We start from the raw sequence: 17,287 nt of genomic DNA on the forward strand, positions 1-17,287 counted from the left end.
AATCACTGAAAGTTATTTTTTTCTCCCAAAATACTAAGGTGTAACAAACCTCACATGTTGAGCAGAAGAAGGTCCGTCAGCAATACTTGTATGTTTTTAAGATAAACGTTATTGGGTTCACACCAGCATAGACTGGAGTGAACTGGCTTTTTTTTTTTTTTGAGAGGCTCTGGTAATGGGATGGAATGGTCAAATAGAGGAAATGGGATTTAACATTTATCAAATAAATACAGGTTTTTGGTTAGGATTTTTGTCTATTGAATTTCATCTTGGTGTATTACAGCCAATTAATATAAACACTGAGCATGTTTTTAAATGCTGGAAGACCTATCTGTAATAGGGACAGCATGTACATATATATCATAACACAGAGAAGTTTAACAAAAAAATTGAAGGGTAAACTTATTTTTATTAAAGCACAATAAGGTCCAAACCTTCAAAACTAAAGTGTCGGTTTTGAACGAATGGAGGTTTCAGGTGTTGAATCTACTTCATCCTTATGCTAAGATGCATGTTAAATAAATAGTGTTGGTTACTAAAGGATTAAAGTGGCATCATGGACAATTTTTAACAATAATACTAGCTACATGTTGTAGGGTTTTTTGAGGGTTTATTTTTCTTATCCCACCTTCCCGTATAAATTTTGTAGCTTTCATAATCTTTAAAAAATATATGGTATTCTCGAGATCGTCAGTTATCTCTGGAATTTCTTTTCAATTATTGTTCAGTATGGAATCTCAATGAGACCCCCAATGTTTGGCCTGTGCTGCCTGAGTTAGAAGATTGCTCCCAATTTTCCAGTTAGGTCAACCAAAAAAATTAAGATATGATAGAGAGTCAGTGGAAGAAATTCATATCAAAACAACTCCTCAGCATGTCATTATGACAACCTGCTGTAACAAATGTGCTTCTGTTTTAACTTATGACAATTAATTGCTAAAAGTAATTTAATCTGACAGTGGCAAGATGTTGAAAGACTTGTGAAGATGTCATAAAAGCGACCTTTCTGCCCATGTGCAACCAAAAGCCATTTTTAACAAGGAGCCTCAAAAAACAGTACAACTTCTTTTGTACTTTGTTAATTAGTTATTGATTTGAAACAATGCTCTGCCAAATATTGTCAGATTAGCTAGGCGCCAGCAAGGTCACAGTGTGACAGTCTAGTCCTGATAATCTTATACTATATAAGAATTCTTTTTCTCTGAACCTTTTGTTCTGATATCCTGAGAATTACATTTCCTGGCTTTAGCATTTGTGCTAATTTAAAATACAGCCAAGCTGTCTGTTATGTAGTTGGATGTTTTGAGTTGTTAAAAAGTGACACTACATTATAAGAAAAATTGGTAGTGTCTAATGATCTTAGTTTTCTATGATACACTGTTGCTATAATGCCAACACCCTCACTAACCAGCAAAAAAGAGTATACTTTAACAAATTGGTCAGCATGCGGGAGTCACAGAGTTCAAGTTGTAGGTAAAATAAGTCTTAAGGTTGTTGAGGTTCAGTAGGTTTAAAGATCATTTCCTAACTTACAATGTTAGGAAACAAAAATAAAGGGGGGGGGGGCCTAAAAGTAAATTCAGAAGTAGAATTGAGGCATGACTAACCCAACGTTCAACTTCTCACAACTCCAAGCTCTGGGTTTCATTATTGAAACAAAAAACAGTGGAAAACATAAATCTGAGATTTGGGATTGTGTCTGTCATTAGTTTGGATAATTATTTTATAAGCTAACGGCAGTTCCTTCAAATACAATTAATTATGGTAGGCTAGTACTATATATTAAGGCACTTCAGAAAATCTTTACAAATGTACATTAAATAAATAGTATATCAGTGAACCTAAAGCACTGAGCACTTACCTCTATTTACTAGAAGAAATCAAATAGCTTTGAGCATGGTAAATCTTTCTTTCATTTAAATAACCACCTCTGAGTGTATGTAATAAATAAAGACAATAATATCAAAAAGAAAAATGCAGAACGAAGCTATTCTATTTAGTTTAACTCATGTAACAGATATAAACTCTGTAACAGAGACTTTACAGCCTAGCTTTGTTCTGAAACCAAAACTGTTAATGAAAATACTAAGTTGTTGTTTTACTTAAATGTGTTGAAGTTTGTTAGATTCATTGTTTCCTGTGGTGGAGAAATCTGCATTTTTCTTGGCCAAAATGCTATTTTTCTTGCAATAGCATGGTTAAAAAAATGTCTGTTTCTCATTACAACATATAAACAGATTGAAAGAACTGGAAAGTAAAATACTTTTCAAGTACTTTAGGAAATAGAAACATAGCACTTTTGCATGACTTCCATTATAAGTTTTTGAATGTTTCAGATGCATTCATTTCGCAAGAAATTCTTCTTAACATTCAGAAAAATCTATACTATCATTAAAACAACTAGCATGATCTCCCTTTTTGTTCTGTGAAGATAATTCTTTTTGTAAAACTATTGTTTTCATTTGTATTTACTTATCCCCACTATTAATCTACTAATTACCAGAAACTTGACTGGCAAGGAAGACAGCTGTGAGTATAGAACCTGGCGGTCTGTTTTAGAAATGTTTTTTTGTTCGAATAACTCAATCACATAAAGGCCATCCTTGGCAATGTACATTATGTTAGACAGAAACATATTGTGGGCAGAATCTCAGCCCCCGGGATTAAGTAGTTTGGAAAGAAAAAATGTAAGTAAAGAGGCTTTGGACAGATGCATGAAAAATGCAAGAATACTTGCAAATAATACTGTATTGAAATACAGCTGCCTCAGTTTTTTGGAATTGTTATCTCTTGGAGTCTCATTTGCCTAATTGCTGCAGGACCTTAAATTGCATAGAATATGTAAGTCCACGCACACCGGTTGGTAGGTAGCATTCTTAGCAAGTCGTGGCCCACGGATTCTCGTGTTAGCTGCGTAGGTATTTATCAATAGCCATGCTATGAATGGGGCTTGATAGAGCTGTCCTGAGGATTTACTGTCATACCTCAGGTCTGCCACGTTTCTCCTTTCAGAATTTTCAAGCTGTTTGCCAGCAAAAAAAAAAACGCTGCTTCAGATCCTTAGTTCCTTCACCTGAAACCTTGCAAGTTATATGGAAAAAGGAAAAAATAGCGAAAAGCAAAAATGTAAAAGTCTGTCAGACTGCTAAAAGGGAAATTGGTTATATTTTTTTTTAAGTAAAACTTCCTTTGATTCATTTCCCTCCTTCCTCCTATTCTCTGCTCCTGCACCTTTTTCCTCTCTGTGAGTCAGCAATGTTCTTGTCCCCAGACTAAAAAAAAAGGTTATATTTATGTTTACATTTTTGTCTTAATGATAAAATAATTGGCTTAGGCAACTTTTACCATGTCTGTCAATTTGGAAACAGTATAAACAAAAAAAAGATACTGCAGGTATTCAGGGACAAGATCTGTTGTGAAGAAAGGCTTTTTTAACTATCTATTCTTCAGCTTGATAAGAAGCAACTGATCATTTAAAAAATAAAAATAAAAAAGGTCATTCATGGATTTGTGGGGACCCCAACTGTAGTCCCACATGGATTCTTAAAAAAAAAAATCAAGCAAACAAACTTTTCCTGGAGATGACAATTCAGAGCCACTGAGAAACAGATTATCACTGTTTTTTTAATTATTTTCTGTCTCCTTTCCTGCACTTTACTAGAAGACAGTTGGGTGGTGATGACAGTACATGCAGCCACAGACTCTGGCAGAAGTAATAACAGTAAAATCCGAACTGGGATAACAGGCTGACAAAGTTGTCTTAATATGGCTGACAAGCAGATACTTTAACCAGGGAGATGTTGCTATAATAACATGTAAGATTTAATTAATTTAGCCTGAGATTTAGTTATTACTTTATAAGCAGCGAGCCCCTTGAAGTTATAAAGTATATGGGGAAAATTTTTCATGCCTTGGATTTCATAATAAAAAACTAAAGAGATAGGGTATTCAAAAAATTTGAACAGAACAATGTTACAACGGAAAATATTTACAATATAAAAAGAGTAAGATAGTCTTCCTTGCATGGAATCACTGCAGATTTAACAGCATGAATACCATTTGCTGCTTCATTAGCTAGATGAGGGAGTTGTAAGAAATACCAGCACTCATGCTTCAGGGTGTAAGCTGATCACCTGCAGGATTTGGAAGGGATCTCTTGCTTGCCCTTCGGTTATTACAACGGCTGCTGTATCACATTGCACAGATTGCAGAGTTTATTGTAAGCGGTTTCAAAGCATTAAGTTTGGCCGCTGATAGAGATACGGGAAGGAGATGGATTGCAGATCTGCTCCTTTATGGCATATCTTGTATTCCCATGTCACAAGCAAAATGTTACCATTTCTCTGCAAGAGGCATTAGGATTCTTTACTCCCAGTCAGCAACAGAGAGGCAAGGAGCTCTTTATAAAAAAGGCTTTCTGTTTGTTTGTGTTTACACAGAACTTGAGCTAAACTTGCCGTGTTCTACATTTTGTTTAAATGCAAAGCTAAGAACTTTCACCTGTGATGAGAACTTTCTAAACACGCTCATCTTCTTGCAGCATCGGAGAAGTCCTGACATGGTGACGGTCTAAGGGCCTTCTACGAAGATCTGCCCTTGCCAGAACTGAACTATACTGTTAGGTCAGTGATGCATTAACGCAGCTGAGACCACTGGCACCTGTGTGAATAATAGCTGTAGGCACTGACCATTTCCCTCCATGATTTCAAGCCGTTGTTTGCCTGTTGAGGTATTATGAATTAGGGCTGGAGACAGGTCCTGTGGCCTTGAGGGTGGAGAGGGGTTTTGAATCCCAGGGTCTCTTTGTTCCTCACCAAGCAGAGGTGATAGAAGCACTTTGGAAAAGCCCTTAGAAAAGAGAGGAGAGAGGTTTTTGTTTGTTTATTTTGTTTTGTTTGTTTTGGTTTGGTTTTTTTAATTCAGAAGTAACACTAGGTTATTGAGTAGGAACTATATTAGCTGAGCTCTTAGCTGAGGAAAACTCTTTTCTGACCCAAAATTGGTTGCTTCATTCCGTTTCTTGTGTGCAATAAAGCTGGATATAAAGGGGAAAAGTAACTCCCTCGTACTGCCCAAAGGGAGATTAGGATCCAAGTTTCCTTCGTTCTCACATATATATAGCATAACTCTGAATTGTATTTCCTGACCACCATCACCAGGGAAAGCCCAGCTTATGTCTGAAGTGGGAAAAGTGGGACACAATCTGAAGTAGTGCTGGATTGTAATTGTGGTGGGAATTGGGGAGAACGTGGGCCCTAAGGTTCTAGGGGAGGGGCCAAATAGGAAATGTAAAAAAAAAACTAAGTTAACTGCTGATGTTGGCAAAGACAGAACTAAAATCCTGTTTCTGCTCAGGCAGTTTGTTACTGATTGACAATATTATGTATGAACTGTAGAAGCACAGGGCGTAACATGTGGGCTCGCAGACACATTAGGATGGAACACACACATGCAGACTTCTTTATTTGAAGTAAAACATTGCTACTTGCTGAAACCTTTGGGGGTGATATATTTACGGTAGAGTGAATCTTGGCATTTTGATAGGAAATAAAAGGCAGGCAGTTTTGGAGTATACTCTGTGATTCATCCAGTGAACTCTCCAACTCTTGGAAAGCTGAGGACACGTCTATCTTCTGCTCTACTGCTAGATATCATTTTGTTTTGAAAGAAAATTTTTGTTGTGTCTCTCTATACAAATATATAGTTGCTCATTGTTAAAATAATCTTGCTTTTCCTTTGTCTCTTAAACAATAGATTTCCTATTTATCTAATGCCTTTCCCGGACACCTTTCTGAGTTGGAAAGACTGGGCTATAGACTTTCTTCAGTCTTGAATTAGCTAAAACTTGGCAATTTAAAGCTGACAACCTAATCTAATCTCAAAATTCACTTCATAGCGAAGTGTGAGTATCCCTGTTTCCTCCCAAGTCATCCCTTCATCGCCATTCCTTGGATGATGACAGTTTAAATATCTTCTCAGTCTGCTAAATATGTTTTTGTTTTACATTTTTATTTGGCTATTAGATATGCCAGGTATTTCACGTTTCATGCAATACTTACTCGTTTAGCAGGTCTGTCAAGATTGTCTGCCTAGCTGATAAACTGTCAGGCATTTTGGAGGTGGGACCAGTCTACAACTTGATAGAATGTGTATTTAACTGCAATACATTACATTTCTAGTCTTCCTTTCTGCTTCTGTTATGTGTACGCGTAATTGCTTTTATGATTAAGGTTTCATAAGCAGTATTGGGAGCACTTCCAATCACTGGCCTACTTCACAAGTAAAACATTCAAGAAATTATGCAGAATCACCTCCAGTAGAACCGGGAGTAAGACTGAGGTCTGTAATATGAAAAACCCAACTTTAAGTCACTTTGCCATACTGTTTTCAGAAGGTATGTGCCAAGTAACAAACTTGGCTGTGCTATCTATATTTAGTATACTGCACTCTGTCGGACTCAGCTATTGTGATACCTGGTATCTACATCTGTCTCAAAAGCAGCTGTTACTGCCAGAATATATATCTTGCTCCCTTCTTACGGGTTGCCCTTAAAAAAAATAATGTAGTCGTCCTCTTTTTCCCAGTTATTCCTATGAGATAAGTGGAAGAGGCTTGCATTTTTACACCCAAAGGCTCTTGGTTTAATCCCTGCTAAGGTCAGGTAAGGGAAAATACAATACCACTGTGTCTGAATGCATATTCACACAGTTGTTGAATAACAAATAACATCGTTCATGAACATTAGATTTACATCATTTTAGCGTTGAATCTTTGCAGATTCAGTGTTCTGTGTTTGCATAGAGCCGCACCAAACTTTGGTGACCATGAACCCGGTCTGCTATGTACACGGCTGATCAAATCCTACTGAGTTTTGTTGTTTTAATGGAGCAAAATATGCTAATAAAATCTGTAGAGAGCCCATAGAAGAGAGGAATGAAATTTGTCATCCATTCAGACTTTCAAGGCCAAACTATTGGTTGTTTACGTTTTTTATCTTCAGCTTTCTGGCCCTCTCTTTTCTCTCACATAGTCTCTATTCCGCTCAACTCGGGATGCTACCATTTACCACCTTGACCCAGTGTTCAGTCTTCATTATTCTTTTCTCTGAGTGCTACTAGCAGCACGTGCTACACTGAATTTTAGATGTATGTTGTCAGATTTAAGATTTGTTACAAATTTGTTTCCATCTTCACTTTTGCTCCTATGTTTTCTCCTCCAGTCCTGTCTGCTTTGCCACTGAGACTACCTTGACTTTGTTGTCTTCGTCTTCTTTCTTCTGCAGCCTTTCATCTTGCTTCATATATCTGAACTAGCCCCATTACAGAAGGTGGTCCAATTGCTGTCCTTCCTTAAAATCCATTTATTGAAGAGATCTACAAGTGCTAACCCATATCTGTATATGTATACCTGCATATATGTAGCATGCAGACTAGTGATATCTATTCTGTAAGTAAAGCTGAAATTATATTCCTGCTGTACATACAGTTTCCTGTTTCTTTCTCAGATCACCTGTAGGGCCAAGGAAGGAAGCAGTTCTGAGATTTCTGTAGCAAGGGTTTTCTCAACTGTTCGGTTAAAAAGGAATTTCAGAAAATAATTCAAAGAATAATTTTGGTTAAAAAGCTAACCAGTTGCTTAAAAAGAATTTCAGGAAGGTAGGGTACTTCCTAAATACAACACCAGAAGTTCTCTATTAGAGTTCAAATTTTGTTAAGTGGCCTGAGCTAGACTCTTTGAAGTCTTATCTTCAGATACTCATGCTGCAGAAAAATAGTAATATGGGATCCTTCTTGCCCCTTTTTCCTGTTCTCAGGTTCTGTGCTTGCCTTACTTTCCTCCTCTTTGGTTGTAAGACCATAGCTTGCGTCTTTGGGAAAAAATGACAGGTTGGCTAGTTTTCCGCTTCTGTCACAGCTGTCTTTCATTTGCAGTCCCTCAGACCTTGTGCTGCATGAGGCTTTGGAGGTGTTTCAATTCTTCATGTCAAAAGACTGAAGTGCTTCCGTGGATGAGGAGCTCTCTTGGATAGATGGCCTCACCACTTTCTCTTTAGAGAAAGCCCTCTCTGGAGGGTGTCTCTAAAGACCTCTTTGTGGTGAGACTGTGAGGTGGCTGCTGTCATCTCCTCCCTCTGGTGAGCAGATTCTGACTTAGTATGTGACTCAGGGTGGACTGTATGCAATTGGTTTCTATTGCCCATTTCATGGCACAATGTGTTAGAGGGAGAAACTTACTTAATAAAATAAGAGGGCATTTAGTTGGTGGGGGTCAGTTCTTGATCATTAGCCATCAGTTGGTGACATAACTTCAGTCATAATGAAAATTATAAACAGTTACTGTTCTTATATAAGACAAACATTTGTGAAAGGAGTGAGGAAAATGCAGCCAGCAATAAGTGTAGTTTAGTATTTTTAAGGGGACTTACTATTCAGGGGGAAAAAAAGAGGACAACCGTTGGAAAAAGGGCTACACCAAAGCAGGAGATGGTGCCGTAGAAGGAGCAAAGGAGACTTGATTTCACCTTCTTGAATTTGACGGTTGTGAAAGGACAGAAAGGTTAAAGCTTAAAGAGGAGTAAAGTGTAGATGCAAGCACAGAGAAAAAGGGAGTGCAGTGATGTGAGGATATGAAGAGGAACACGAGAACTATGAGCAGGAATATGAAGACAGGAAAAGGCAGGGAATCTTAGTGATGGCAAACTTGAAATGCTTAACTGTGGGTTGTTGGGTTTTTGAAAGGACTGAAAAGTTGTTTTTAACTCTGCTGGCATTAAAGTGAATGGCAGAGTTCACCCTGACTTATTGGGTACTTAATTAGGCCAGAACATCAAAAATCCTACCTCAGCAGTAACATGGATTCAAATCTTCCCCTTTCATTTGTCTTCAGCGTTTCCACCCTTGCATTGTGGTTTGAATATACATGTATAGATATAAACTCTTTTTTTCAAATCTTGCTTTTTAGTCAAAGAATGTTTCCAGGGAAAGCCCCTAAGTTTTTATAGGGTTCATTACATAGGGGTGCTGCAAAATGTGATGCTGCTGTGAGTTAGGTTGTCATAATCAAGAATTGTATACCAGCAGGGAGCAGACTGTATCCCTTAGCTATTCATTTCAGACTTTCAAACAGCTGATTTTCTTTTAAAGGTACAGAGTTTTTTGTACAGAAAATATCAGTGTTAACCAGTGTCCACTGAAAACGCTATTTTGGCCTGGATTGTTTAATGAAAAAGTGCTACTTTTCTAGATTATATTTTTATATTATATTTGTTACATATTATTTTTTAATTAATGATCCTAAGAAGACCTGGAGGAATTGTTCTTGGCAAAATTTTATCTATCCCAAATCTTATGAAGCAATGGGAAGAATAGTACCCAAATGTAATGGTCCTGCCTATAGGGAGGGATGGCTCTCTAACATTTACAATGAATAACTGGGAACAGGAGACCTGAGCCTTCCTTATAACTCTGCTACTGAGCTAGTGTGCAGTTCTGTTCTCCTGTATTTAACACATGTACCTTACTTGTTTACAGCTCATAAAGCACGAAAGAGAGTTTGTTTTGCTGTGATAAAAGGTAATTATAGAAACCACCTTCAAGTAAATTGTTAAAAAGCTATTCAGTTGTGTGGCATATTTCTCTGTGTGTACATATTTCACTTTTTACTGCAAAAAAAAGGAACTCAAAATTTCTTGATTAAAAAAAAACTTGATGTAAAAAGAGCTGTCACCTGAGCTTCAAACTAATTTGATTTTCTCTGGTGTGAGTACTGAGGAGACTGATTAGAAGTTTAAGGTGGGGTCTGAGCTTCTCTGCCCCAGAGAAGTCAATAATAGCTGAAAGCCTTGAGCTGTTGTCCCATCTGTAACTTTCCAGCAACAGGTTAGTTTAAAAAAAAAAAAAAAAACTGTAAAATTTGGCATTGAAACAGGAAATATGCGAGCCTGTCACAGTAAGCAGTCTCAAAGGGCAAGCTGCTTTGCAGGAGCTAATTAACCTTAGGAAATAATTACACAAATATGCAAATGTTGTTTAGATAATTCCATGTGTTATCAACTCAGGTAGTCCATCATAACTGCAGACCTTGCAACGTCTAGGTGTTAGAATCTGGCATAGTTGATAAGGCTTTGGTTGCTGCATCACTTCAGCTTGGTATTTAACAATTAATGACTGTGATATTACATTAGTAAATTCAACCTGTTTTTTGAATGCAGCAGAACATAACACTGTATTCACTGTATGCGCACTGCTTATCTGTGTATTCCTAATGGCTTGAGTCATTAAAATGTTATATACCTTTCAGTTCGTACACTGGCAACATTGGAAAAAATGACAAACCAAAATCTGTGGTCTCTTATTCTGTTTTTTTGCACAATGGATTGCCTGAGAATTTACCCATAGTCATTTGTTTTTTCATGGACTCATATACTATTACAGCCAGAATTTTTAAACTGCAAGTGAATTCCCTCACAGTCAAAACTTTCTTTGAAGCGGGAGAGATGAGGTGTGGCGTTTTAGAATAGAGTTTTTCCATTAATCTGTTTGTTATAGGCTCTGAGACAATGTAGTAGTAATGGGTTAGAGAGCTTTGCAAGCATGACAGTAATGAGGAAGTTACCAAGCCAAAAATGGATAGAAAGGTAACAAAGAGAAAAATTTCTGAAGGCAAGGATTCTGACGTGTAGTATAAATTTATAAGAGACATTGGAGGGCAGGACTTCTTCCATTGCCCGTGTCCCTTTGCACCGCTGCAGTGCTGTGTAAGATACCTAGAACCTTGCCAGCTGGATGTGCCCCTGACCCTGAGAAGTCCTCTACTAGCCTGAAACCAGCGCGGACAGCTTGTGCCATCCAAGCGTATGGCATTTACAAGGGGCAGAGGAGGAAGGGAGAGAGCAGTGCTGCATGCCAGTTATTCTTGGTTGAAGGTCCCTTTGAAACCGAGCCCAGCTGGTGTAGGTTAGAGCAGCCTAAGACTTTTCTAACCTGTGCCAAAACTTGAGTCAAGGCTGAGAGATCAGAGAGCAGCGGCCTCTTTCCTGACTCTAACCTCAATCTGTTGCTTCAAGCAGCTCACAGCTATAGCAGAGGTTCTGGCACTGGGATATTAAATGAGTTCCTATAAATAAGAAACATGAATTTATTAATCATTGTCATATTAGTTCCATAGACTGTACTATTAAACTATTTGATTAAACTTTTGATATTAAGATGAAAAGTTCCATATTAACCATTTCTGATCACTTTTGAGCAATAGCTGTTTAGTTTAAAAAGTGAGGACTTTTTTGTACGGAGTTAATAGTGTTCAAAAGATATTGCAAAAAAAAAACCAGAAAGCTGTTTGTCCCTAGAAAAGGAAGTCTATTCTTAAAGCAGTATTTGTGAATGCTCATTTCTACCACATGAAATAAATTTTCATTCTGTTTGCAAACACTAGATGATCGTTTCTCATTGAGAAGAAATAGTTCCACGTGGCAGGAGCATCTTTTCAAGTACTCTCATGTACCTGTTCTTAACTGAACCAGAACCTAATGTGTGGCTACTTATATTTCATATTACTTTTATGGATGCCCCTTTTATAGCTAGTTCCAGAAATGTGTGCCTCCTCTAGCATGCAGGGAGAGGAATAAATATGACATAAGCAACCTAAAATACCTCTGCGTTGCTTCTGTTAAATGATTTTAGCCACATTTATCTCTCAGGTAATCTTCAGTGGAATTTGCTGCATGCGAGTATGACAGGTGTTCAATATTGGATAGTCTCTGTAGTGCTGGTAGTCACTGACAGCAAACGAGGTATATTCCTTCTCTTTTCCTCTGTGAAAAATACTAAAATTCAATAGTTATTAAGAAAAAGACAGGGATGTCTTTTCATTTATCAGTGAATTAAATGATAAATCTTACGGATATTATTCTATAAAAGATGGAACCGTGTAAGATTTTTCATAATGGGAACACAATCTTTTGTACCTAGAGAATTTACTCCATTCCCCAGTGAGCAAAGCAGAGTGCAGGTGCAGGAGTTCACCTGATCCGTTGCTACGAGCACTTACCTATTTTCAGGCTACTTTGTGTTGGTTAAACATCACAGAGAGGCCTTCTCACATAACAGAGATCTTAATTTTTTTAAACTTTTATTTCTAATCATACATAACGTAGAGTTTGGCAGAAATACCTTCTTTCATCCGAGTAATTTTCTTCTAATTTCAATTCAGACCAAGATGAAAAATATTCAAAAAACAAAACATCCCCCCTTCTTTCCAAGCAGGCCTCATACAATTATTCAAACTTGCATGAATCTGAAAAATCTTTATTCAATGAATCTTAGAATAATTTATAAGAAATAGGCCAAACTCAACATAAAATGCACTAAAGACCTTATTTCAGATTGCAAGATAAAAAAAATCTGCTGCAAAAAAGTCAGTAGAGACAAATGTAATTAAAATCTACATGAAGCAGCTACAGTTTAGTTGAGTGTCACAGAGAAAGAAAATAACAAAAACAAAACCCACATATTTTTCATAATCGTACTATGGAGACAAAATTTTCCAAGATGGATGCCACAGGATAGCTACCTAAAATGTATGTAGAGCTCTGAATAAATTATCAGATTTTCAGAGTGATGAAGACCCACAGCTGTTGACTTCAACACCTCTGAGAATCAAACTACTTATTTAGGCATAGAGTTATCAGTTTAAATGACCAATTTCAAGCACTTGGAAATTTTAGTTCAGCTAGCACCCTTCTATCTCAATCTCTTTCGCAAATGAGACTGCATTAAGCCTCAGCTGCCTTCTGAGGTGCATAACATGACTTCTCCCTTCCTTTTTATGCAATCGTAGGGATAATTATGTAAAGCATGACCAAGAGGACTCCACTTTATCAGATGATTTAACAAGGTGGTATGTAAGTGCATAGTATTTAGCTGCAATGAGAAGAAGGAAAGCAACTGCTGCCTAAAACTGTTGCCTTTCATATTAAAACTGCACTGTCCTTATGGACCCAGTGTAATTCCAAATCCTAGAGAGACCTGCGGTATTCTGCAGTCTGCTGTGCCCACTTACATAGCCAGCTGTTTTTTGTGTGGACACAGCAATGGTTTATTCTCCATCAGAGTTGTTTAAAATAGCAGCTTGTTACAGGGAAAAATTATGCAGACACTATGAAGAAAGAGTTTTTCTTTTAAACGTACTTTACTCCTTCAACCTTCTTCTCACACATATGTACATCTTTTACCTTGTTCAGAGTTCAGCAGAGTATATGCAATAATACAACTTATCCTGCCATTTTATATTGTGCCTTTTCACCAATGATAAAAGAAATGGTAGTTACAGTCTGTGTGCAACTTGTTTTAGTTGATTTCTTTTTGCTTTTATAAGATCAAATTGAGTGTTTGTACTGGACTGTGGAGCTGTGCAGTTAACGATTGGGTTTACTAGACCACTGCTTATGCTTTAATTGGTGGAAGCTTGTTTTGGACTGAATTTCTGAATCCTTCAGAAGCTTCTTGCTGCTGTCTTAGTCTTGTGGAAATCCTAAGATTGTGGGCTTTTCTCAGCAGCATGTGAAATAATGCATACAAAATACCTGAAGACAAAATGCTAACCAGAAGCAGCTTCTCCTTTTTGTCAGAACTTTAAACCAAGGTTAGGCAAATTTATAAAAATTGCTCTTACAAGACTTAATTGCAGCCATTATTAATTAAAAACAAGTATCATTGTCTGCATGTTTGACTCAGATAAATCTTTTAGTTACACTAGTCATTTAGAAAATCTCCCTGTGTTTTAATGTGCCTTTTCCACTAATAAAAATACATCACTTTCCTTTAGAAGCTCCAGTTCAAGTTGTTCAGGTTTATCTTAATCTGCTAATCTTACTTGCCTTATGAAATTCTTTTCGAAAACTTCCCTCTTTCCTCGGAAGAAGGAGGAGTCTTTATGACTACAGTCAAATTTCAGAGCACAGTTGAAAGACAGAAAAAAAGCCCTCCCTCATGCTGAGGTGATCTACAGTAATTGATACATAGTAAATTAACATTATGTTGTGTCGTAATCCAGAGGAGAATCTGCCCAGGATTAAGAATATCTTGTCTGCTTTGTAGCAAATTTGCTGAATATGTTTTAATTGCTCCTTCTGTCAAGGAAAGAATTGCAAAAGCATGTAATTGTTTTAAAAGCTTTAGGTTCAGATCCACAAAGATTTGTGGGCATATCCCTCTTGTTTAGGAAGTTGGGCATGAAAATAGAAGTAAAAGCCTAAATCCACCAAGTTATATAGGTGTCTATCTTTCCATTGATTTCAGACACCCACTAGATCTGTCTTAACCCCCCCCCCCCCCCCCCGCCGGGAATGGGACTAGGACACAAAATTGCTTCAGTGTTCTTGATAAAGTTACAATAATTTATACAATGTAATTATCATCTTTGAATGTCAGTTGCTTTTGCTAGAATGTACTTACTTTTCACCAAGGAAATGAGGCTTATGTTGTCCAGGTCGCTGTCATCGAGGGCCATGAAGTTACTGGGGGGAAGAGCAAAGGGAAAAGGGATGCAAATTCTAGGAAATCAGGCTTCATTCGCTGATAAACTCTTCCTGGCATAAAAGCTCAGGAGCTGGAAAGAGCTGCAGTGTTGTGTTACACAGGTGTGAAATCTTGGTGTCACACTGGGGCATAGGAGCTAAGGAGCATCTGACTCTTGTCATCCGAGACTTGACAGCTTTGGAGGTAGGACATGAACAATCTGAGAAATGAGTAAAATACAGAGGGGAACAAGGCTTTCTAATAGTCTCACTGGAAATTGGTGGCAGAGATGGGAGTTTGCAACCCAAATTTTGGGAGTGCACTAAAATCATTGTAAATCATTTCAGTGACTTCAGTGACTCTTCTAAATTGACTTGGTTTCACAAGTTCCTGTTAACTAACAAGAAATAGCACTCCCCAAACTCTGCGACCCCAAAGTCTCAGTATGTAATATGCCAGCATGTAAGCAATCAAGAAGTGTTTTGTCTATACGCTATGTCTAATAATCTATAGTTGCAAACTAACAATAAGTATTTTTAAAAGTAATTGTAACTGCCATAATTTTAATCTTTAACATATTTGTGTTGGACAGTATTCCATTGATGCATTACAACATACAGGCACTGGGAGAATATGCAAAAAATTCTAAAGATTGGAATGGTATTTATATAGTTCCTCTTCCCTTTTATCTGTTTATCATACTAAGACCTAACTACTTTAAACAAATGATCAGTAAACAAATATTTGACAAAGAATTGTTGAAAGTACGAAAATCAGAGTAATGGCTCATAATTTTTTTGAATGCCTCTGTTTAGCTGAATTGCCAACATGGTATTTAGATAAAATTTTGCAGATGCGTAATTTTTGTTGTATTTGTTAAAATAAGCAACATGGAAGCAATGGTTTTACTGCCTTTAAATTACAATCTTAAATTTCTTTTATTTAGACAAATGAATCTATTCATTTTTTGACACTAGAGTAAATTAATTTGAGGTTTGCTTTAACAACATGTTAGCATACAGGAACATGTTGCCTTTAGATAGAATTGCCAGTTTTTAAAAGAAAATGTGTCACAAATGTAAATTTTTCTGCAGGATAATGGATCTCCTGAAGAACATGCAATTTATGTGTGGGACCATTTTATTTCCCAGTCAGCAGCAGAGAACGTGTTTTTTGTTGCTCACAGTTACGGCGGACTTGCATTCGTAGAGTTGGTAAGTGTGACTTCTCCATTGCCTTTCCTTCCTAAAGACTTTCACAGATTTTCAAAATTCTTTGTGATCACCTTCTTCAAAGCAGCAATTTAGGAACAATTTTGACCAGTGGTCACATATAGCTGTGTGAGGGTTTCTTTACACTGTATTTTTCCTCTCTTACTGAATTAGATGATAAGGTTCTAAGCGTCCACTAACCTGAAAAAATGTGGGGAAACAAAGCTCGTTAGATCCTCTTATTTTAGACTATTCACTTAAAGGTAGTACTCACTACTCTGTGCTTAGAGAGACTGGAGGTTAAGACTGAGAACAATAAGGATAATTTTAATGCTAGCTCATCATTAATAAATGCAAATTCTGGTATGTATATTGGAATTGAGCGTGAGGGGAAATTTGGGGAAAAGCAGTTTTTCAATAGAGATCTGCAGAAGTTCCTGGAAATACCTTTTTTCCGATTTAGTAGGCTCTGGTCAGCTGTAAAACTATGCTATCTGTGGGTGTGTGACTGCTGAAGATAATGTTAGTCAGCCTTTCTGCCTGTTCTCTAGAAGGCAAATTTGTTCACCCTGTCTGGAAAAGGAAGAAGTTGCCTGTTAAATTTATGCAGCTTGTATAGAAGAGCACAGCTATAGTCTTCTCCTTTAATTGTAAAAAGCTGGTGTAATCAGGACATGCTTTATTGAAAAAACTTTTAAAAGCTCTATTTCTTGTGAAAATGTATATTTAGGAAGTAACAACGTTGGTTTTATAGACACAGGAATCAGCAGACATCTATCTACAACTTTTGTCTATAAATTACTAGTTTAGACTAACAAGCTGTAAAAGTGGTTACTACTAAAGAGTGAGAGCAATGCCTTAGTTAAGAGCAAGCAGGAATGAGCATTTTGTTTCTGTTCCTGTGCTGCTTAGACAAGAAAAATCCAGACCTGCGCAGCATTGTGGTGTTTTAAGATTTTAAGAGTTTTTTTTAATGATTTTATTTGGTAGATGTTAAGGCCATTCTGATTTTGCCTGTGCTTCCTGTGTACAGATTTTGAAAACTGAGAATGGCTTAGCTGATCATTTTGCTCAGAAAAATTGACCTGGTCAATAAATAGTCTCCACACTAAATTATTAAGAGACCAAACTTGTGAAGATGAATAACTTTGTATAAGCACAACTTCAGGCAACAAACAGCTTAATAAACTGATTGCATTACATTAAACTGTTGTTCCTTGGATGCACTGAAGTATGGGAAATACCTATTCTGTTTTCTCCTCTTTCACAAGCTATGACTTTCAACTGCTGTACGTTTCAACCAAAGTTATTTTGGGAGTGCCTTATCTTTTGAAACTGAAAGGTTAGCAAGATTTTTGTAGGTTTTGTAAAGCCGTTTTGCTGGGGACGCAGGACACCTGCAAATACATACACTTAACATACGAAGGCAGGAAGTACAAAATGCCTCGAGACCTTTCTCACTTTTTCCTAAACAAAGTGCTCATTTGAAAGAGGTTTGGAGAGTGAGTGCATAGAGTTTTTCCATCGCGTTTCAGTCAATGGCTTGAGATGGCATGGGTA

General features: G+C 37.1%; 1 protein-coding gene across 8 annotated transcripts in view; it reads left to right on the top strand.

Moving 5' to 3' along the window:
* The window catches only part of ARB2A (ARB2 cotranscriptional regulator A), a 273,806-nt gene that overhangs the window by 139,711 nt on the left and 116,808 nt on the right, over positions 1 to 17,287 (top strand). For all 8 annotated transcript variants that reach the window (XM_068929018.1, XM_068929016.1, XM_068929014.1 and 5 more), the window contains one exon: positions 15,611 to 15,730. In XM_068929018.1, the coding sequence (XP_068785119.1) occupies positions 15,611 to 15,730 (120 nt within the window). The remainder of the gene's footprint in view (positions 1 to 15,610; positions 15,731 to 17,287) is intronic.

This window comes from Struthio camelus, chromosome Z, assembly GCF_040807025.1.
Source record: "Struthio camelus isolate bStrCam1 chromosome Z, bStrCam1.hap1, whole genome shotgun sequence".
Classification (NCBI taxonomy): domain Eukaryota; kingdom Metazoa; phylum Chordata; class Aves; order Struthioniformes; family Struthionidae; genus Struthio; species Struthio camelus.